Genomic DNA, 24045 nt, shown 5'->3' on the forward strand with positions numbered 1-24045 from the left:
TCTGCAACTATGTACAGTGTCACAGTGCCAAGGTGGGCTGCTGAATGGCTACTGTCAGTCGCCCATTTCTTTAGTGGAGGATACAGTACTTAATGGGAATAAAATGGCCACACAAAGCAAGAACAACTGCTACACATCTCAGCACAACTTTCATCTGGCTTCTAGTTTCCTTACAAGGTATATAGCTGAAGTCTTACAAATTGGACAGAACACCCACATTTTACCATACTGCTGTGCTTTTCTACTTGGGGCTTACCTCACTGCTCTAGAAAAACTTACATTAACAATCTTTGAGCCAATGTTTACAGGGATGTTTACAACCACCAGCCTCTCTAGTTCTTAAAACATTCACTGTCATCAGCATCACATCAGCTTCAGGGAAGAAAACAGGACTCAAGTGTTCCCAAACAGTCTTTTTTTTTTTTTTTTTGAGACAGAGTTTCACTCTGTCACCCAGGCTGGAGTGCAGGGCACAATCTCAGCCACTGCAACCTCTACCTTCTAGATTCAAGCAATTCTCATGCCTCAGCCTCCCGATTATCTGGGATTACAGGTGTGTGTCACCATGCCTGGCTAATTTTTGTATTTTTAGTAGAGACAGGGTTTCAACATGTTGTCCAGACTGGTCTCAAACTCTTGACCTCAGGTGATCCACTCATTTCGGCCCCCCAAAGTGCTGGGATTACAGGCATGAGCTCCCATGCCCTGCCCCCAAACAGTACTTCTGAAAGCTATTTCCCTGCAGTACTAAGGTGCCAAAAGGTTAATCCTGTGGGTTCAAAATTTCCCTGACATAGAAGCTAAAGGAAACCCCTACCTCATAAAGCTAATTTGCTTTGATCACACTGAAGTTCTCAAATTCTAAAAGGTTTTTTGTTTGTTTATTTTTTAAGGCAGGGCCTTGCTCTGTCACCCAGGCTGGAGTACAGCGGCATGATCATGGCTCACTGCAACCTCAATCTCCTAGACTCAAGTGATCCTCCTACCTCAGCCTCCCAAGTAGTTGGGAGTGCAGATGCATGCCACCTCACACAGCTAACTTTTGTATTTTCCACACAGATGAAGTTTTGCCATGTAGCCCAAGCTGATCTCTTAACTCCTAAGCTCAAGCAGTCCTCCCACCTCAGCCTCCCAAAGTGCTGGGATTAGAGGCATAAGCCACCACGCCTGGTCACAAATGCTGAAAGTTTTGTAGACCACCTGAGTTCACTTCCTCACTCAGATTTACTAGCTGTACAATCTTGGGAGGTTGCTTAGTGTCTACTTATAAAATAGAGATGATATATATGTGATAAAGTTATAAGAAAGCATAATTGTAATTACGTACAGAGTGTTCCTACCACATAGTGGGTACTCAGCACTCAGTAATTGTTAAGTCCCTTCTCCTTATTGTCTAGGAACCAAAATGAGCTGTGGGGCTGATCTTATGTCCTAGCCTTAGCTGGCTTCTCAGGGAATTCCAGTGGTCTAGTCTTTTAGGAAGTCTGGGGATGTAAGAAACTGGGATAAAATAAAATGGCGGAGCATTTTTTCCAAACAAGAGGAATTCCCTGGAGTCTGTCATCTATCTCATTCAAGATGAGAAGCACAAGTCCACTTTCCTGTATCCCTCCCCAGTAGGACAGGAAGATGGGGACCAACAGTCCCTGCCCTTCTGTTTCAACTTTCCAATCTGCCTCCAAAATTACATAGCCCAGTGTGGTTCGCATTAATGGTTCCACAGAGCCTAGAGAAAACCCCGCCCAGGCTTGGAGGAGCCCCTCGGGTAAGTATGACAATTTTTGTCAAGCATGACAATCCTTCCAAGACTAGAACCAGCACCTGCAGTCACAGGATGTATTATTACCTCCATTCACAAATGAGGAAACCGATATTTGGAGATGCTAACTAAATTCCCCATGCAGCCCTACTGAGGGCAGAGTGAGAATTCCGAATCAAGTCTGTCCTATGCCAAAGCACGTTTTCAACCACATCATCATACGATGCTCCAACTAGAAAAAATAACACCATTCCTGTGATGTAGCAAAGCCAGCCAGTTTCATGGAGATAGTGAGATTTCACAGGAGAGACAAATGTCTTTAACCATAGGCTGATGGTCTTAATAACACAAAATTATAACTAAAATCAAAATCAAAATTCTTAAGAAAATCATTCCTAAACTTGACATGAAAGTAGAATACCAAAACACCAAAGAGTAAACCAAAATTTGATTCGTTTTTGGGTTATTGTAGATTATTTATTTTACTTAATTAGTATTTTCTTAGGAGATTAAGATAATTACATTATTTCAATAGATTATTGTTTTAGTAGCTTCATAATTTAATAGTAATTTGTTCAACCATGTTTCTGAGTTCCTAGTATGTAATATGTACTATAGTTGACATAAAGATGAAAAAACACGTTCCTTGGCCTTAATAAAGATATAATGGATATTATATGTTTGGGTCGGTAAGGTAATAAGAAAGAAAAGAAGAAGGTGCTAAAGAAGGGAAATCAAGCCAGTTGAGTGTTCCCTAAAAATTGTTGGAGTGAGGAGGCATCATTTGAGCTGACTCTTGAAAATCACTAGGATTTTGTCAGGTAGAAAGAATGCAGACAAAAGTCTAAGAAAAGGGAACAATTTGAAGAGGCAAGTTATGGGATAAGAAGATTAATAAATAGTTGGCTGGAGGCAGGAACACGCAGGTAATTGAAGACAAAGCTGGAAAATGATTGGCTCCAAAAGCCAGTAGGGGGTGAGTACGAGAGAGCCAGGAAAGCCTTTGGAGGAGTGGGATGGCAGGCTCGGAGCTCTGTGAGGCTGAGTCTGGCATGTGGGGTACTTTGGAGGAGAGACCTGGCGCAGGATGACCAATGAAAGCCTGATATACAATAACGACATCAGAAAAGAGAAATACATAATGTGGATCTATAATAATGTGGAGAGGGGCTGAGCGCAGTGCCTCAGGCCTGTAATCCCAGCACTTTGGGAGGCCAAGGCAGATGGATCTCTTGAGGCCAGGAGTTCAAGACCAGCCTGGCCAACATGGTGAAAACATGTCTCTATTAAAAATACAAAAATTAGCTGAGCATGGTGGCACACACCCACTGTAATCTCAGTTACATGGGAGGCTGAGGCATGAGAATCACTTGAACCTGAAAGGCCGAGGTTACAAGAGCCAAGATTATGCCACTGCACTCCAGCCAGGGCAACAGAGCAAGACTCTGTCTCAAAAATAACAATAATAATGTGGAGAGGGTGGAGGACTGGCCAGTGACTAGCACAGGAGGGAAGAAGGAAGTAGTCAAAAATCTTGGGTGTCTGGCCTGCATGTGACCAGGAGCACACCTTGTGTGTGTGTGTGTGTGTGTGTGTGTGTGTGTGTGTGTGTGTGTTTGAGATGGTCTTGCTCTGTCACCCAGGCTGGAGTGCAGTGATGCGATCTTGGCTCACTGCAACTTCCACCTCCCAGATTCAAGCAATTCTCCTGCTTCAGCCTCCTGAGTAGCTGGGATTACAGGTGCACCACGCCAGGCTAGTTTCTGTATTTTTAGTAGAGGTGGGGTTTCACCATGTTGGCCAGGCTGTTCTTGAACTCCTGACCTCAAGTGATCTGCCCTTCTCAGCCTCCCAAAGCATTGGGATTACAGACATGAGCCACCGCACCTGGCCTGTTATTTTTTTTTAACCTGGGAAAACTGGTTTCCTTAGAGTGATAACAGGTAGACACGTCTTGACTTTGGCATTCAAGAGAGAGGTTGGTCTTAGAAATCCACATTTGAACTTCAACTACATAAATGCAATCAAGTCTGAAACAGATGAAATGACCCAGGAGGAAGGAAGAGAAGGAAAGCAAAGACAGAATGTTAGGGCACCTGCATGGGGTGGGTGAGAGGAGAACAGCTGTGTTTCTTTTTACCATGTTCCAGGTAAGACTCAGGGAAACTTAAAAATGGTCCCAGACCTAATCCAACTTCCTTATTTTACAGATGAAGAAAACCCAAACCCAAAGGGTTAACTGATTTATCCAAGGCTTATAGCTACTTAGTAGCAGAACTGAGACTAGATGGATTAAGTGACCTTTGGGAATTAGTGTTGCTTAGCAACTGAACTAGTTACTGTGTATCACATGATGTGGTTGGAGTCAGAGAAGCCTGAGGACACACTACAAACTTCATTTATCTTTGTTACATCAGCCCAGCACTGTAACTGTGCCCAACAATCTGATCAGCTCAGGGGCTCAGACTGTATCTCACTCATCTTCTTGTCACTGTCCCCTCTACCCTCTCTGTTCGTATCACTGCCTCCACCACCAGAGTTACTGCAGAGTAAAGAAATTGCAGATTATTTTCCTTTTTCAATATAGAGACAGACTTTTGAAAGAAGCTGAAGAGTTCATTTAGTATGAACATAACCCCTGGGGAAACTGAGGCTCAGAGACATTCAATGACTTACCCCAGATCACCAGTCAGTGGTAAAGCCTGGACCCAAATCCCAACTCTTCTTCCTTTCCATAACACTACCAACCTCTAGTGCAAGAGAATTATTTTCAAGACAAGCTCTCTAGTCCCTAATTTCTTGAAGTACATGCTGTGTGGTCCTCTCCTCCCCAGGTGCTTCTTTTAAAAAGAGCTCCATGATCCAAAAAGTTGGTGGAGTGCTGTAAGCGAGCCCTCTCTTGGATAGTCAAAATGTGTATTACCATATTAAACACTTTGGGAAGTCTTTAATACAGTAAAGAAAGTTTCTTAATTCTCTAACAATATTTTTTGAACTAGTTTGACCACAGAACTGTGGCCCTGTAATCTACTTAAAACTCACAGATTTCCAAGAATTGCACTTTGGGAAACAGTGCCTAAGTCTCATCACCAAGACTTCCTTTGTAGGTCTCAAGCAGAAATGTCACTAGTGAGTGGTCTTCACTGTGGGAACAGGTTGGAGAGTGATGAGAGACGGAAGAAGGAAAAAGAAGCAACAAACAGTCCGTCTCTTCCAGAGCCATCTGCTCTCCCAGCAACAAAGGGTGAAATTACTAAGCAATTTCAACTTGGGATCCTCACCCATAAGCTTAAGGCACTGTCTCCTACTAAGGGTTCTGGTGGGAAAATGAGTGTTTTTGTTCTCATACATTCCACACCAGCTGATGTGCTTGTTCCACGCTGCTCCTGCCACCATTCGTGGCAGTACCGTCTTGTCCTTCCACATCCCTCTGGCTTTTCTTCGTGCACTCCACCACCGTGGTCTAAACCCTGTCCCTTCACATCTGGACTACTGAAAGCAACGTTCTCTTTTTGTTTTTGTTTGTTTGTTTAATTTTTTCCTCAGTGCTCCTTGTTCTGAGAAAGCAGCCTCCTTCTCCCCTGCAATTGACTTACATACTGCTGTTACATCTTAAGACAATACTTCACCTGCTTTCAGATAAAGGAAATGCTCAAAATTCCATAAGATCCAAAGTTCTATTTAATGTCAGAAAACATATCAATGCAATGCTATTTCTTCATGATCCCCAAGGCAAATATCCCACCACCCTAGGCTCCTGCCCTCACTGTTAACTGAACCAGCCAGCCGCAAGCAATCTGCCAAGCCTCTGTTCCACTGCTCTTTGCTTCCTGCCTATCCAGTTTCTTCTAATTCTTATTCAATTTGTAGCATCCCGCGCCAGTCCCCTGGCTATACAAACCCTTCCACACACTCTACATTTGCAGATTCTGAGCAACTAACCCCCCTACTTACTTGCATTGCTCTTTTACACCTCCCTGAATTTTCTAACTGAAAATGAACTCAGAAAGGGAAAGGACGATGTCTTATTAAATACAAGCCTCTTAGTAAGTAATCAAAATAACAAAAATCAACAACAACAAAAAACCTCTTGCTAAATACAGGAATGAATTTGTCAGAGGCATTTGAACCAGAGCAACTCCATCTTGAATGGAGGCTAGGTAAAATGAGACTGAGACATGCTGGGCTGCATTCCCAGGAGGTTAGTCACAGGATGGGACAGGAAGTCGGCCCAAGGTACGTACAGGTCATGAAGACCCTGCTGATAAAACAGCATTCAGTAAAGAAGCCAACCAAATCCCACCAAAACCAAGATGGTGATGAAAGTGACCTCTGGTGGTCCTCACTGCTCATTAGATGCTAATTATAATGCATTAGCATGCTAAAGGACACTCCCGCCAGCGCTATAGCAGTTTACAAATGCCATGGCAACGTCTGGAAGTCACATCATATAGTCTAAAAAGGGGAGAGACCCTCAGTTTTGAGGGAAATCCCTGCCCCTTTTCCAGAAAACTCATGAATAATCCACCCCTTAGTTAACACATAATCAAGAAGTAACTATAAGCATACGCAACTGAGCAGCCCACTGCTCTGCCTACGGAGTAGCCATTCTTTTGTTTCTTTCCTCTCTAATAAACTTGCTTTCACTTTACAGACTTGCCCAGAACTCTTTCCTGCATGAGGTCCAAGAACCCTCTCTTGGGGCGTGGATTGGGACCCCTTTCCGGTAACAAATCCGTATTGACCTTAGAGCTATGAGTTAAGTAGAAAATTTCAAGTCCAGAAAACATTAAGGAAATAAATCTTTTTCTGGGCCTCAAGTGCATTTAAATGTTTCTAGTTCAATTGACTTTCGTTTTAGAAAAGCAGGAGAAGATTTATTCTATCTCATCCTGGATGGTCTAGAGGATTTCCATTTTTTTTTTCATGGATAATTTGTACTTCCTGCCACCCTCTCATCGGCTCTTTGCCATGCTTGGCATCCAGGAAGGGGAGTCTAGACTGAGTATATTAAGTGATATTTAAACATGTATCTCTAAATTTTCCACGGGTCTGGCCAAAAGCATATTCTTCCCGAGAACACATCTTTCTTGACAATTGTCCCTTCATTCTTTTACTTATTTGACAAGCATTTAGTGAGCATGTCCTTTAGATACAAGGATGGACTTTTTAAAAAATCATGGTTCTTGAGGCAACCACAGTCTAATGCAGTTTTACTCAAAGTGTGATCAGACAGACACCTGCAACAGAACTACCTGAGGGAGGTTGTTTTAAAAGATGCAGACTCCAACATGGTGAAGCCCCGTCTCTACTAAAAATACAAAAATTAGCCAGGCATGGTGGCACATGCCTATAATCCCAGCTACTCAGGAGGCTGAGACAGGAGAATCGCTTGAACCCTGGAGGCAAAGGTTGCAGTGAGCCAAGATTACTGCACTCTAGCTTCAGCAACAGAGTGAGACTCCATCCCAATTAAAAAAAAAAAAAAATATATATATATATAGGCTACCTGGATACTTGCACAGAAAATTTATAATTCAGTAAGTCTGGAGTGGCGCCTGGGACTTTCATTCTTTAAAAAGCACTCCAGGTGATTCTGATGCATATTAAAGACTGAGACTCACTGGCCCAGTGGTAAGGACAGGAATGTCAGAGGGTAATTGTAGAGTAGTTGTGCCTAGTTGCAGTAAAAGAGATATTCACAATGTGAAATGGAGACATGAGGAGAGGCTTTAGTGGGTAAAGCCTTGGGCGTTGCAATGAAAAAGATACAGGTTCAAATTCTGCTGCTGCCACTTACTTGTCATGTGATTGACCTTTTCTTGGTGTCATATGATCTCATATGTAAAATAGCCAAAATACTCAGCTCACAGCAATTATAAGATTTCCATGAGATTACATAAGTAAAGTGCTTAACTTAAATTTTGGAGCACAATAAACACCCATTATTCAGAAGTCCTCACAATTGTCATTTCTAATTATTAATGACACTTAAAGGAAAGACAGCAGATGAAAAAAGTTTTCCTGAGAACCGTGGGGCCCAAATTTAATTTTAAAGCAGCATGTCTGAAAGTATAAATAACTGGCAGCCCACAAAAATTCTAGGATTTTTTTTACATTTTACGTCTTTGATAATAATTTGACATTTTAATACAAGGAGTAACCATCATGCAATTTCACTGCCTGGCTTTCCATTTGTGTTTACAATTGCACAAATGCCAAATGAAAGCCACATCAAGCCAAGGACCAATCTGGAAAGAGAGGAAATGGTGGGAAAACTGAGTCACTGCATGTCATGAAGCAGTTTAATCTACTCAGCCACAGGATCCAATGCCATCTTCACGCTGTGAGCAGGTGTCATGGGGACTTTGGCTTCTTACATACCAACACATACCAGTGAATAAGCAGAAACTTGAGGCATAAATGCACAAAGAAGAATGGTTCTGTCCCAGATTCTATTAGTAAATGGATTAGATATCCATTTAGTACCAATTTTAATATCAGCACAATGCTAACCCTATCTTCAAGTGAGTAGACAATTTAACAAATTATCAAATCATACCTCATTGAAGCTGACATTCCATGAATGCTTACTACAGAGTTTTGGTTAAGATCATATTTTTCTGAACTTATGAACCTTCAAAGCTATTAATAACAATTTGTTCCATATACTACACTAACAGGTATGCTTTGCATGAGTATTAATACATTTAAATGACAGATTTAGGCATAGACCAGACCCTGAGGATACATGGTTCTACTCTGCCTATCTTTAGATTTCACATTAGTGACTACTTTCAACAAAACTACATCATCTATCACATTAAAATAATTTAAATCTTATTGGGTTTCATGGTTACATTTGATTTCTTTTTCTCTCTCAAATCTGCTCAGATATATCTGATTTCATTTATAAATTTGTTTGAGCTCTATAATTGTGTAAGAACTATAAACATAAGAATTGTATACCTAGTGTTATAATTATACATATTTTAATAAGATCCTAATACTAGATCACCCAAAGAGCTGAAAAATATTTCCCTATAAAACAGGTCCATGTATTATCCAGGTTTGAGTAATGCCAAATGGGACAATCCTGAGGAAAGGTTCATTCAGGGCTGTCTACTCTTCTGTCATCACCTGTCTGCCTTAAACAAGGCGGTCCCGCCTGTTCACCAGGGGTAAGTGACAGCGAATCTGCTTCATCAGCCATTTATGATCAAGCTGCCCCTGCGCATGCCTGTTCCATAAGGCCTTTGGCCATTGCTTCACAAACTTCCCTCCTCAACCCATCCTTCTGGCCAATAGCAAAGCCATTATTTGGGGCTGGGGGAAGGAGAGGACAAAGAGATCCTCTTCTTTGCAAGTGGAACACCATTTACTCTACACTTAAAGCTATTTATCTGGCCTTAAGAAGTGTGGTTGGCTGGGCGCGGTGGCTCATGTCTGTAATCCCAGCACTTTGGGAGGCTGAGGCGGCCAGATCACCTGAAATCAGGAGTTCGAGAGCAGCCTGGCCAATAGTGAAACCCTACCTCTACTAAAAATACAAAAATTAGCCGGACGTGTTGGTGGGTGCCTGTAATCCCAGCTGCTCAGGAGACTGAGGCTGGAGAATCACTTAAACCTAGGAGGTAGAGGTTGCAATGAGCGGAGATTGTGCCTTTGCACTCCAGCCTGGGTGACGAGTGAAACTCTATCTCAAGAAAAAGAAGTGTGGTTCATAGCACAGGTAAAAATGGAATTCCTTTTGCTTTTTAGCTTTGTTTTATCTCATTTTGCTTTTTAAACTAATATTTACATATAGATACTGATTCGAGTAGGTCTGGGGCGAATCCTACACTACGTTTCTTTTGTATCGTTTTTAAATTAATATTTTTAAATTGGCAAGTAAAAGCTGTATAAGTTTATGGCACACAACATGATGTTTTGATATATGTATACATTGTGAAATGGCTAAATCACACTATTTAACATATGCATTACCTCACATACTTATCATTCTGTTGTAGTGAGAACACTTAAAATTTACTATCACAGAAATATTCAAGGATACAATTTATTGCTATTAACTGTAGTCACCATGATGTACAATAGATTTCTTGAATTTGTTCCTACTATCTAACTGAAATTTTGTGTCCTATAACTAACATCTCTCTAATCTTCCCACCCCACCTCTCCCCAGCCTCTGGGAACCATTTTCCTCTCAGTTTCTATGAGTTCTATTCTCTTACACCCCACATATAGATGAGATTATGCAGTATTTGTTTTTCTAGGCTGGCTTATTTCACTTAACATAATGCCCCCCAAGTTCATTCATGTTGTCACAAATGACAGGATTTCCTTCTTTTTGAAGGCTGAATAGTATTCCATTGTGTATATGTACCACATTTTCTTGATCCATCCATCCACTGATGGACACTTAAGTTGATTCCATATCTTGATTACTGTGACTAACACTGCAGTAAATCTGGGAGTGCACGTATCTCTTTGACATATGGTTTCATTTCTTTTGGCTCTATACCCATTGGTGAGACTGCTTATACAAGTAAATGATGTGGATCTAGAGATCTCAATCCTTTTTCACCACATTCATCTAACCCTCATGTACTCAGAAGAAAGAGTCATACACCATGATCATCAGGCTGTCTGTGGGACATATTTTCTTAATGCCTATTGCTGAATCATGCATTTGTAACTATAATAACTTCATCATCACAAAAAAGGATTTGAAGAATTTTTAAATAGCATCGGAGTACTTCTCTTCATAGCTCTGAGAAAGTGTAGCTGAGTAAATTTAGGAACAAGTTGTGGACGACAGTCATGGCTTATGTTCCTATGGAAGGCTGGAATAAGACCTTATAGAGGCTTCAGACACAAAAATATTACAGTCTCTTCTACACTCCCACCCAAACATATGCTTCATTACTTTTTTAAATGCTAAAATGTAGCATTAGGTGTAAGAACGTTCAATATAATTTTTATTTTTCTCGTTAAGACTAGTTCAATACATTTTTGGAAACCAAGTATCAGCTTATTTGCAAAAGAAACTGGAGGTGTCCCTGCTAGAGACCTAAACACTTTTGGGTAAGGCAAGTTGCAAGTGCATCCAGGGTTTTCACAGGTATCATACTTCTTAAAGCCAGGTCTCACTTCTTATGTACTGTCTGCAGGCAACAAATATGGAGTCATTCTGAATGTGCCAGACTCTATTTTTCCAATTTAACTACCCAAGAACTGCTTCCCAGACTTCTCCTTGCCCTAACCCTACCCAACCCAAATGAGGGTTTAGTTTGGAAAATATGAAATTCCTTTCAATATTCAAGTACTTTGTAAGTTAGAAAATTAGATCTTCTGGCCAGGTGCAGTGGTTCACACCTGTAATTCCAGCGCTGTGGGAGGCCAAGGTGGGTGGATAACCTGAGGTCAGGAGTTCGAGACCAGCCTGGCCAACATGGCAAAATCCCATCTCTACTAAAAATACAAAACTTATCTGGGCATGGTGGCCGGTGTCTGTAATCCCAGATACTCGAGAGGCTGAGGCAGGAGAATCACCTGAGCCCGGGAGGCAGAGGCTGAGGCAGGAGAATCACCTGAGCCCGGAAGGCAGAGGCTGAGGCAGGAGAATCACCTGAGCCTGGGAGGCTGTCTTCTATTTCAATGCTCTTCTTCTTTTCTATATTACTTCTGCAAAAAGCATGAGGCTGGCAGTGAAAGGGAAATGGACAGTCATTGAAGTTTACCTGTGTACATAGGTCAACACCAGACATTATGAGGGTCTTTCTTAAATGTATTTTGTAAATATCGGCAACTCAATCAATTGAAAAATGATGATGAGAAGCAGCTGGGAACCTAGAGGTGGAACTTTCTACAGCTCAGGGAAAGGCACAGTGTAGCTCCATTTTTCTGGAGTATGGGGGTTGCTGGTGGATCCAGGAGAGGGGCAGAAGCAGCTGGCACCTTCAATCATGAAAATGAAACAGGCAAGTGAACTTCAGAAAGTTGTGAAGGAAAGATAATAAGACCATCAATCACCCTTTAAACTGCAAAAACAAAGCCTGCCACCAAAATACAGCAAAAGGATAAGAAAGCAACTTTTCAGACGCCCTGAAAGGAATCGTATAGGTCTAGAATTTACATCCTAGTTTGACATCCCAGCTTGACATCCCTTTGGTAATAAATGGCTGAACAAAAGGTTTGGAAAATTTTTCACCTCCAAACATGATATTAAGGAGCAGGTAATTTGTTTTTTACATAACACTGAATGTTCAAAAAGGGATTTTTTGAAAGCTTTAACCAATGAAAGGTATTTCAGAAGACAGAGAACACTCTGTGAGAGAGGGAAAGGTTAAAGGCAAGCATTTCTATGATCAGACGACTGAACGCAAGCATGAGGAAAAGAGTGTGATCAAGAGAAAGACATCAGCACTGCCTGTAATCAAACCGGGAGAACCCAAATCCGGGGTAGTATTCTGAAACCCTCCTGGAATAACCATCTTCGATTTGTTGTTAAAATAAATGAAACAGGCCAGCTGTGGTGGCTCACACCTATAATCCCAGCACTTTGGGAGACCGAGGTGGGTGGACGGCCTGAGGTCAGGAGTTCAAGACCACCCTGGCCAACATGGGAAAACCCTGTCTCTACTAAAAATACAAAAATTAGCTGGACATGGTGGTGGGTGTCTATAATCCCAGCTATTTGGGAGACTGAGGCAGGAGAATGGAGAATCGCTTGAACCCAGGAGGCAGAGGTTGCAGTGAGCCAAGTTTGCGCCACTGCACTCCAGCCTGGGCGACAGAGTGAAACTCTGTCTCAAAAATAAATACATAAATAAAAATTAAAATATAAAACAAAATAGCCCTCTGTCTAATACAGACCCAATACAAACCAAGTTTTCATGTGAGCTTATCTGTTCCTCTTTATCTGTACTCGCAAAGACATTAGTATCTTTCTACAGTGTTCACAATTCACAAGAATCAAGATTTAAGCCCAGTTCTTCTGATAGTAAGTCCAGTACTTAGACCATTTTTCCATGACCTAGCTCTCTTTAGATGCTGATCTTAATGGCATAACCAATTAATGGAAACTTACTGAGCTCTTTTCCATCCTTAAAGACTATAGTGTATGAGATCTCAATTATTGCTGTCTAAAAATTTTTCCAACAACAAATAAGCACTGTGCTAGGCATATAAAATAAGTCCTTAATCTAATATACAGTGAGAACTCATTAAGTACTCACTTATGGGTTATGCTATAAGGTGAGTTAGAGTGATCACCTAAGACGTGGTCTTTGCTAAACTAAGTGATACTGACCAAAAGAACTAGAGATTCCAAGAAGTAAGATCTGCATATGGATGAAGGATCTGAAACTTAAGCTGGCCTTTAAAGAAAAGTGGTATTTAGCTAAAATGAGAGGAGAGAGGAGCATGGGGATAGGGTGACCACTGGGGTAAAGATCATAGTGACTCAAGTCTTTCTGTGAAAGTGAATATGAGGTTGTGGGTGCTGACAGGAGAGCGATGAGCATAATTGGACTGGAAAATGTAGAAATTTTATATTGCCCTTTACAGACGGGAATTTTTTTTTTTTTTTTTTTTTCGGGACGGAATCTTGCACTGTCACCCTGGCTGGAGTGCAATGGCATGATCTTGGCTCACTGCAACCTCTGCCTCCCAGGTTCAAGCAATTCTCTTGCCTCAGCCTCCCTAGTAGCTGGGATTACAGGCATCTGCCACCACACCTGAATAATTTTTTGTATTTTTAGTAGAGGCAGGGTTTCACCATGTTGGCCAGGATGGTTTCAAACTCCTGACCTCGTGATCTGCCCACCTCAGCCTCCCAAAGTGCTGGGATTACAGGCGTGACCCACCACGCTGGGCCAGATGAGAAAATTTATTTGCAGAAAGACTTTAAAAATTCCTGCACAAAGTCCCACTGCTCATAGGTGGCAAAGTTAAAATTAGAATCTCACCCTGTTAACCCTTGGCCCATCACTCTTTCTACCACACCAAGTTGTAGTTAAAACAATTCAATCAGGGTGGGTGCAGTGGCTCATGTTTGTAATCCTAGCACTTTGAGAAATCAAGGTGGGAGGATTGCTTGAGCCCAGGAGTTTGAGACCAGCCTGAGCAACATAATGAAACCCCATCTCTACAAAAAAAAAAAAAAAAAAAATTAGCCAGGTGTGGTGGTGTGCACATACAGCCCCAGCTATTCGAAGGGCTCAGGTGGGAGGATCACTTGAGCCCAGAAGGTAGAGGCTGCAGTGAACCATGACTGCAACACTGCACTCCAGCCTGGACAACAGAGTGAGACTCTGTCTATAAAAACAAACAAAACAAATGACTATTTTTTTAAGTGATAGTTATTATAATTTGAAGGATATGACATAAAAATACCTACATATCTGCTATTATCCTACTCAATTAGTCTCTCTCAAGAATTTGAAACATTTCTGCCGCAGATAGCTTTAATAAATAAAATAATGTCATTTAAGTTTAGGGTACTTATCTGAAAAACAAAATTGATCATTTTAAAATACAGATGCTTATGAATAACCCTATTACGTTGCCTGCCTTCAAATAAGAAAGAAGTAGCCAAGATGAAATCAAAGTGTTAAAATTTGGAGATAAGGCAGATTTTCAAAATTAAACTTTCATTTTTTTAGAGCAGTTCTAGGTTCCCAGCAAAATTAAGTAGAAAGTACAGTTCCTGTATAAACCCTGCCCTCTGCCACAAAACCTCTCTCACTATTGACATCCCTCAGGACAGTGGCACATTTATTATAATCAATAAGCCTACCAATAAACCTAATGGTATGTGATATCAACACATCATTTTCAGCTGGGCACGGTGGCTCACGCCTGTAATCCCAGCACTTTGGGAGGCCAAGGCAGGCGAATCACGAGGTCAGGATTTCAAGACCAGCCTGACCAACAGGGTAAAACCCTGTCTCTACGAAAAATACGAAAATTAGCCAGGTGTGGTGGTAGGTGTCTGTAATCCCAGCTACTCAGGAGGCTGAGGCAGGAGAATCGCTTGAACCCAGGAGGTGGAAGTTGCAGTGAGCTGAGATAGGGCCACTGCACTCCAGCCTGGGCAGCAAAGCGAAACTCCATCTCAAAAAAAAAAAAAAAAAAAAAAAAAAACCCACAATATTTGCATCATTTGCTTTAGGATTCATTCACTCTTAGTGTTGTACATTCTATGGATTTTGACAAAGGTAAAATGTAGTAACCACAGAACAGTTTCACTACCCTAAAAATCCTCAGTGTTCTATTTATGCCCCCTCACTCCTAATCCCTGGCAACCACGAACATTTTTACTGTTTCTACAGTTTTGTCGAGTGAAATTCAAAATTCAAAGTACTATTTCTACTAAATGAGTATCGCTTTTGTAGTATCGTAAAGTTGAAAAATCATACGTTGAACTGTTTTAAGTCAGGACCATCTGTATTTCCTCTCAAATACAGGAAGTGTATTTGAGAGGGAATACACTCTGTCCTAGTTAGTTGGGAGGCTGAGACAGGAGAATTGCTTGAACCCAGGAGGTAGAGGTTGCAGTGAGCCGAGATTGAGCCACTGCACTCCAACCTGTGTGACAGAACATGACTCCATCTCAAAAAGAGAAAAGAAAAAAGAAAAAAAAAATTGGTGTGTTGATATCTAAGAAAAAACTTGCTGGAATTTTGGTAGGGATTAGGACTTATTTTTAATTTCCATTGATACTATTTTAGCATTGTGATGTCCATTTTAAACTCTGTTACGTACACATTCTAAAATCGGAACTGTGTCTGTCTGAGGACAGATTGCTATTCTTGAGTGAATTTAGCTCCTACCACTCTCTCCTTCAGGTCGATTGGCTCCCCTGCGTCTCAGGAGGGTCCATCCTGAAGGACAAGTGTCAGTAGCCTTTGAAAACTTCACCAATCCTCTAATTTTCACGTCTCTGAGAAGTTACAATACTGCCAGGCATTTTGGTATGGCTCCCACAAGGACTTCCAAAGTGCGATTTTCTTTTACAAAGCCCTGGTAGTCACTCATTTTACATCTGGCAAGAAATGGAAGTGGCGTATATTGGTGTGACTATACTTTTAAAAATGGCCAAAAACACACGCAGACACACTTGCACATACTTTTCCAACCTTACCATGGGGCTATGGGAGTTTGCTTTTTAATGCTTGGATTTAGACGTAGAACAATAGCCATAATTACTAGGACAGTCATGAAGGCCATGGCAACAAAGACAATGGTGATGATAAGTACAGTCCCAGGAACGAGGAAGGGACTCTTGGTAATGGCTTTATGCCTCGTTTGCCTATACCAATGTCTCCTTTGTCAGAGATTTAATAATCTTTTATGTGTTTCTGAAATTTTCTCTAGTCACTGTTATACATGTCTATTGTTTCCTAAGTTCCTAAGGACAAGGATTATGTCTTTTACTTCTGGATCCTTCATTTCATTTGTTTATATATTCAGCAGATATTTTATTAAATGTCTACTATGTCCAGACATTGTGTGAAGCCCTAGCACTGAATAAGTCATGCACTCAGTGCACAGAAAAGATTTTTTCTAATAAATAAGAAACCTCAAACTGTAGATATATAACCTTATAAACAACTTGAGAGGCAGAAATATGATTTATTCTTTTCATAGTAATAGGGAACAAATAATAAATTTATTATTTTGTTTAATAAATACATATGAGTAATTGACAGGAAATAAAACAATACTAATACAAGGTTATAATAATAGGGAAACTGTGCAAAAGATAGAAGGAATTCATCAGAACGATGCATTTTGTTCTCAGTTTTTATATAAAGCTAAAGCTGCTCTATTAATTTTTAAAAATCATAAAAAATATAAAATTTGAGGTCCTATTTATGGCATGACACCTGGCTCTACTAACAATCATAGAATAACTGTTTCTGGGTCATTTTGAATTACAGTTCAGCAAACTTTAAAAGCTAAATTGTATTAACCCAGTGTGGATACTAATTTTCTAAATCAAGTGTTGTATGGTCAAATTCATATTATACTCCCTAGACCCTAAAGCAGTGAATGCTTATAAGTGCTCATAACTTCATGGTGCTTGTTGATCATAAAACATAACAGTATCCAGCAGAGACTAGGCATCCAATAACTGTTTACTGAGGAGTAAATAAAGAAATACAGCAAAAACAAAATTATGACAGATTACCAGAATGCAATGACATTTTTAATAGATAAAAAATATACCTGTAATCTTTTGAAATCAGCCCTATTTAAGAGAAAAATAAAATCAGTGAAAAACTATCTTAGACATGAGACTTCACTGAGATTTTTATTGTTTCATGTTTTTTGGATTCATAAAAGCATTCAAATTTTAAAAGGAAAAAATGTAAAAATGCTAGATTACTTGCTCTCATTTTTAATCCATCTCCCATCTCAATTTATTTTGGCAACTTAAGCCATTAAGGCCCTAAGGATTATCTTGGATTACAGAAAACTTCACGGGTTTAGCTACCTATGAAATATGTCCGAAAGGGCGTCCAAACTACCATCTTCACAGGTAGGAGCTTCTCAGCTCCTTTACGAAACTATGCTATTAGTAAAAATCTTAAACACAGTGTTAACAAATCTTTGAGGAATAGAATTAAATCAAATGGAATAGAATTGAATTGCCAAAGACAACACAGCTGGAGACTTTTCAGTAGAGGCACTTAACTGTTTCACATCAGAATCACCTGGGAGCAGTTCAAAGTACTGGTTTCCAATCTCCAACCTCAGATACTCTGATTTGATTGGTCTGAAAATCTTTAAGGTCTACCTGGAGTTTCTAATTTCTTAGTGAGCAGCCCTCATTATGGATGGTTGCTGAATTCAGAGAAGCTCTGGGATGCCTGGGGATACCGGACACATTTCTGGACTGAGTAGGTTGTTGGGAGACAGTTGATTAATTCATATGTTGCACAGCTTCAAACAGGGCAAGAGGTATAAAGAGTCCAGTGTGTCTGTGTTGCAGGCAGGTCACCATTTATGTGAGCTGGCACAAGAACGTTAGCATGTCTGTGGAGGTCCGTTTTTAGACGTGTGTTTGCTTTCTGGATGCCTGCGAGATGTGTGCTTGGGTTGTGTGTTTGACGTGAGGGTGATGTGAAGTGCCTGAAAGCAGATCTTGTAAAGGAGCTCGGGAAGGATGTCTGAGAGTTCATACGAACTGAAAATGATGTGACATGAATACATAAGGGGTGGCCGCTCTGATTTTTTCATGCATCTATTAAAAATGCAAATACACGGAAAGGTCTGAACTAAATTCACTGTGTGTGATAGAGAATTCATATGACTTCAAGACTCGGGAGTGATTATATAAGCAGGGAAGAAAAGTGGGAGTTCACAGAACGGCTAGGGGAGAGTAGGCAGGTGATAAGGTTTCTTTGAAAGACAGTCCCACTCTGTGCTTGGACATGGAGACTGTTGAGGAATCTAAGTGAAAGGCATGCTGGAAACACCTTCCCACTTCCCTTACCTTTAAGGTTTCTAAAGCAAATGGATCTTACCCAGAAACAGAGGCTGAGGCCTCGCCACTGCAGGCCGGCTCTTGATCCCCACCCCAGGAGCAGCGGCTTCCCTTCTGACTGCAGGTACAGAATAGGGAATGTCAGGGAAAGGATGGAGGGAGATGTGCCTGCCAGTGACAAGAAGGTCCTGGGTCAAGGATCTGCCCTCAGCTAGATCTGAAGCTCCTCAAATATCAGTCTTGTCTAAGGAGCAATCAGGGGACTGGTTCTGGCTAAAGCCTTACTTTTCAGAGACAGGGAGTCTCCAAGAAGGGGATGCTTCACCAAGCACAGTTTTCTTCAGCCTACACTGCTTCGGGTGAGGAATCATGGCAAACCAGGCCAGCAGAGGAGAATTTAAGACAGAATCCTCAGGAATACTACCCTGGGAAGGAGGAGGACTTGCTTCCATTCAAAGGAGACAGGCACTAAGGCTGAGGCCACCCATTTCAGAGTTTCACACACATCCAAATCCATCTTCCCCCTCCTGCCAGTGTCAGCAGCAACTGCCAGACCCAGCGCCACAGGGGCTGCCTTACATGACGTTCTGGTGTTTACTGATCCTAATCATGAGAGCTGATACAGACCGGCAAGCCCTTGATAGCCTTCAGAATGCATGCATGCACGTCCAATACCTCTTACAACAATAATACTGAAAGGTACTGCCATTGTTCCCATATAATAAATACAGAAATCAAGATGCAGAAAGGCAAAGCAACTTTGCTAAGTAGTAAAAGGTAGGGCCAGAACTGATCCTGAGTCTTCTGACTCTTAAGTCCCAGGCTCTTTGCATAACAAAGGTAAGTATATACCAAAGACCCAGAAATCAACCCACATCTGATATCCATATAAATGTTCAGCCAAGTGCAGAAGTGGCCTCTGAGAGAAAATCCATACTGCTCCTGTAGCCTGACACCTTCACCTCCTGATCACCCAGTGAAATATGGAATTTGAATCCAAAAGTAACCAAATGCAAGGAAGATGAAAGGAGTATCGTTGAATGGTGATTCTGAGCAAAGGTTTTAGAGTCAGACATACGTGAGTTTCAAATGTATTAGCTGCATTTTCTTGAGCAACTCATTTCATCTCTCTAAGCGTTAATGTCATTATATGTAAGATAGAAACAATGCCTTACATAGCCGTGAGAATTCAGTCAAATCATATATGAAAAGCCCTGAGCATGAAGCCTGGTGCATAGAAAATACTCAAAAGTTAGCTTCCTTTTATTCCCCCCCACACACACACACACATACACACACACACACACACACAAATAGAACTATAGACACCATTAGCTGATGAGCCACTGTTGGCTCATTACTGATAATTAACGTCCTGGCGGTGACTTGCTCATCATACTGCCTCTATTGTCTCAGCCAGAATAAACCTTAAAAAGGAAATGAAAGCAGAGGTATGGAGTGGAGAGCACGGGACTAGCAGTAGGGAGAAGCTCAATTTCATTTTGAGCTTCGCTACAGATGTACTGTGGGACTTGAACAGGTCGGTCCCCTTCCTGTCATTTTTGACGTCTGTGGAGCAGGGGGATCAGATGAGAGGCCTAAGGCCCTTTTCAGGACTTGTAACTCTGCGTTCCTCTACAGAAAGGATGTAGGAAGCCAACGATCAGCTATCGGCAAAATGGTGCTGACCCCCTACTGGCTTGAACCGTACGAACGCTCGCCTCAAATGGCTGGTCTGAGAGTTTCAGCCACTCGGAAAAGTTCTCTTTCCCTTTGGATGGGACTCTTGAACCTAGGCCAGGACTCAGAGGTCCCAAATGAAAACAGTCCCAAGTCTTTCCATAAAAAAGGGAAAGACACCCAGAGCCAGTGAGGAGATGAGTCTGGGAAGCTATATTTCATCGTCACCAACTGAAAAATCCTCCATGCACCCGGCCTCCCCCAGGCCACCCCAAATCTCAGGGGGAAGCCACCCCTCATCCAAAGTTACCCTACTCACAAGTAAATCAGCAACTCCCCTAAAAAACAAAAAGTGCTTGGTCTACATTATCTCCAAAACTCAGGACCTTCTAACACACTACTAAATGCCTAAAAACTTAGCTCTCTTGCTCTGCTTTCTCCATCCTGAAACTAATTCTGCAATCGGCCTGTCTTGCCTGCCAACAATTTCAACTCTGCTAACGCTGTTTATTGTATCTTGCAGCTGCTATGGATTCATTTATTTTGCTTCGGCCTTCTTTGGTTATTAGTGCTCTTTATTCTTCCCTTCATAACATAAATTCAGACCCCCAAAAATGTGGGATCTGATTTCTCAAGTCTGTGGTGCCTCATTCTGTTCCTTTCCTTGCCTGACTTAAAACGCCCTTCTGTTTCTTTTATAAAACTTTTCCTGAGACACCAAAAGAAGCGGAGTTTCGTTTTCAAAAAAGAACAAAATAATAAAGAAAAAAGACCCACATGACTTACTTTCATCCAGGGGTGCACAGTTTTGGAAAGAAGAAAACAGAGCTATAATCCACTGCGTTTCCCCAACCCAAAAAGAAGAATTTGTTGTGAAACGCTTCTTTTTCCACTTTGCTGGTGAAGGAGCCCGGTGGTAGGCATACATCCACAGGCTGATGCAAGATGCCTTTGAGAGAAACCTCACATTCTGAGGATTCCTGGGAAAGCGCCAGGGATCCCAGCATCCAATATATTGCACATTTGGTTTCAATTAGGAAGGGGGTTGGGGAGGGAAGAAGGAAAGTCACCAATCAGAGCTGTTTTCTGTTTGGAGACTATTTCTTTTGACCCAAGGGACTATGGGCAAAGCTATAATTTACAGCAAAACCCATTCATAGAAGAAAAAATATGTATAACCATAGGACAGACTTAAAGACACAGCTCCCTTCTGCCTTATTCCCACCCATATCCATCTGCTTTTCCTTCCCCTCCGAGACCTGATCCCCACCCTGTGGTCCCCCCTGCCTACCCCGCACCTCGTTTTTCTTACTTGAGCTGAAGCTCTAAGCACAGCTTAAAGTTTGGGGTTTCTTCCAATTGAAGCTTCCAGGACAGTTGGGGCACACACGTGGAGCTGACCTGTAGTATTTTGGCCCTGAAAGCCAGAGCCGAGCTCTTCCCCGAAAAATCTGATTTAATCCCTTCCCACCACTGCTTCCCCGACCAAAAAAAACTGGACAGTGCCAGAGTCCAGGATGCCTATTTTTCTTTTCACTCAATTCCCAGTTGGCTGCTGCCTCTGAGGGTCTGTTGCTGTTCTGGATTCATGCTGCTAAATGAAAACACAAGCTTTATGAGGACTTTCTAAATTACTTTGTAAACTCTTTTTTCCCTCCTTTATCTTCAACCCCCTCCTCTCCCCCTTCCATGGCCATGGGCAGAGATCATGTGAAAGGGGCGGGTAGGCAGCAGGGGAGGAGCCTTCACTCCACTCTCCAAAGGATAGCTGATAATCCTCTCCATCCATATAGACTCCAGCCTTAACCCTTCAGAGCCTGGATCATTCCTGACCAAGCCCAGGCTGGGCTGCTCTGGAGGTCCTGATTCTCTGTGAGTATGGGAAACGCAAGGCAAGCAGGAACCCAAGGGTAGGAGATCCAAGGAGGGAGGTAGAGGGCGAAAGGCAGGTTAAGAAGACCGAGCCTACCTTTGAGAGCGAGCCTTCTTGTAAAGAGACCTGCTTTCTCTGGGCTGTGGAGTTATCACCAGCTCTTCTCTATTTGTAATTAATCCAGAATTGCATAGTCTCCAAGATGAGCAAGAAAAGAAGTGAGCAAACAGGAAAGGGAGGATGGAAAGAGATCATGGAGGGACGTTCCCACAGTAAGTTAGGAGCAGGAGGTGTTTCATCAGGGGATGGAAATGTACACACACACACAATGAGGGTGGCCATGAAACTAAGAGCCAGTGTTGAGTCCTTGTTAAGTCCCTAAAAGTCACATAAGCTCAGCACCAGTTTGAGGGTCAGAAAGCAGCCGTTAGTACCTGTGCCTCACAGCTGTTGCAGAAAAGGACATGGAGAACATGGGAATGGTTCAGAGGGCAGCCATGGAAATGATTAAAGGCAGAAAGTGAGATCTTACGGAAAAAATTAGAACTAGCGTTATTTTATGAAGAGAAAACCAGTGCAGAGATCAACTATTAAGAAGACTCTTCAAATAACTTACAGCATCTGAAGTCAGGTCTGAGGGTGACTCAGGCCAGGACAGGCACTGTTGGGCTGTTATCAGGCACTTTGCTGGGTGCTTGCCAGAGACAACTAGAAATTCTCCTCAAATGTCTATGTCTGGAGTAGTTCACCTCTTTGGCATTACTATGAAGAATGCACAAAAAATACAATCTCTGATTGCACAGATTTGGTGATGCTACAGGTCAAATGTGGAAAGCAGTGTAACAACTTCATAAATTCAGAGCTTTATAAAGGACGGGGCCTGTAGGTATAGATATGCGTTTTCCTTTTTCATTTTAAGGTGGTTCTACTCCATAGGTGAGATTGTTTTTCTCTGTCTATGTATAATTAGGACTCAAGTTATAGTCTTAATTGAGCCAGGATTGAGCCAGGACTGAGCCAGTGATGTAGACGCCAAAACCCAGACACACCTGGGTTTGTCTGAGGCCGAATAGGCAGGCAGGAGTCTATTTGTGTATAGACCAGGTGAGCTTCTGGGGAAGAACTCACTGAGCAAAGACAGGAACAAGGGATAAAAGACAGTCCCAAGAACAACCGAGCTATGTCAACAGTAAGGACTAGCTCAGGGGAAAATAGTATGTCTATCAATCACTCAAAACACCCTCCCCATCACTCAGGCTATTCTCAGCCAAATCTGGGGTCTAATCTTGAACTCTGGGATGAAGGTCCTACAAAGAAAGGAGCAAGGAGAAGCTGGAGGTGATATTTTACTGAAATAGTTGAGGGGTATTTAAAGCATGAGGAGGATTCATTTCATTGAAGCCTCCGTTTTCAGAGACAACTCTGGTTGAGTGACAACCCGTGTTCAGCCTTGACAACAGCCATTGCTGTAGGAAGCCAGAGCTGGAAAGTAAGAAAACGGCAAATGCTAACTTCAGAGCTGAAAGGACTAACCGGTGGAACACACCAAAGAAGTGTCCTGGAACTCTCCGAGCTATTTGGGAGAGTTTTGAGTAAGACTGGAATTCCTAATATTGTGGGAACAGATGTGGAGAAACATCATTTTATTACTCTTCCGTGAACAGATTTTACCCCCTGGTTGGTCTGTCTTGGGAAATGTGAGTCATTGCATTCAGAATTATTTATGTTCCAGAGGAAGTAATGCATTCTAGTTATGAGGATTGTTTTACAGTGAAAACAAATGACTGAAAACCAATATCGAATTCCATTACTGGGATTTTACTAAAAATAGGACAGATCTATCTGGAATAGTCAAGATGCAGTGTTAATTAAAAGTAAGATGTGCAAGATGACTTTTCAAGACCTTTTCTAGTCTACAAGCCAAGGTTAAAAAGTAAATTCAGGAGTTGAGCATTGAAATAACTATAATATTTCTGTCTGTAGCTAGGAGCTGCATGCTTTTGTGATGCCTTAGGATGTAAAATGAATGCTGAAAGTAAAATGAATTTATCTAGCTTAGTTTAAGAAACACACACATACCTTAAAAGGATATATAGATATTCACAGAAACCAAACTCACGTGGTACATTTAAGCTTCACAAGGAATTGAAGCCACACATTAACCACCAGTAACTTAATCAACTGGTTTCTCTTCTCTGCTGTTCTGTCCTCTCTTCTCCTTTCCTCCTCTCTTCT

The 24045-nt window shown here is 41.6% G+C and overlaps 1 protein-coding gene across 3 annotated transcripts in view; it reads right to left on the bottom strand.

Moving 5' to 3' along the window:
- The window catches only part of DDR2 (discoidin domain receptor tyrosine kinase 2), a 150865-nt gene extending 129467 nt beyond the window's left edge, over positions 1-21398 (bottom strand). For 2 of the 3 annotated variants that reach the window (XM_032291557.1, XM_032291558.1), the window contains exon 1: positions 20724-21117. In XM_032291557.1, coding sequence (XP_032147448.1) covers positions 20724-20729 — 6 coding nt within the window. In that variant the 5' untranslated portion in view covers positions 20730-21117. Of the gene's footprint in view, positions 1-20723; positions 21118-21249 lie in introns of those variants that run through there. The other variant, XM_032291559.1, reaches the window with a different exon arrangement.
- Between the last annotated feature and the right edge of the window lie 2647 nt (positions 21399-24045).

The sequence above is a fragment of the Sapajus apella genome, unplaced genomic scaffold, assembly GCF_009761245.1.
Source record: "Sapajus apella isolate SASKATOON/1434 unplaced genomic scaffold, GSC_monkey_1.0 scaffold25, whole genome shotgun sequence".
Lineage (NCBI taxonomy): Eukaryota > Metazoa > Chordata > Mammalia > Primates > Cebidae > Sapajus > Sapajus apella.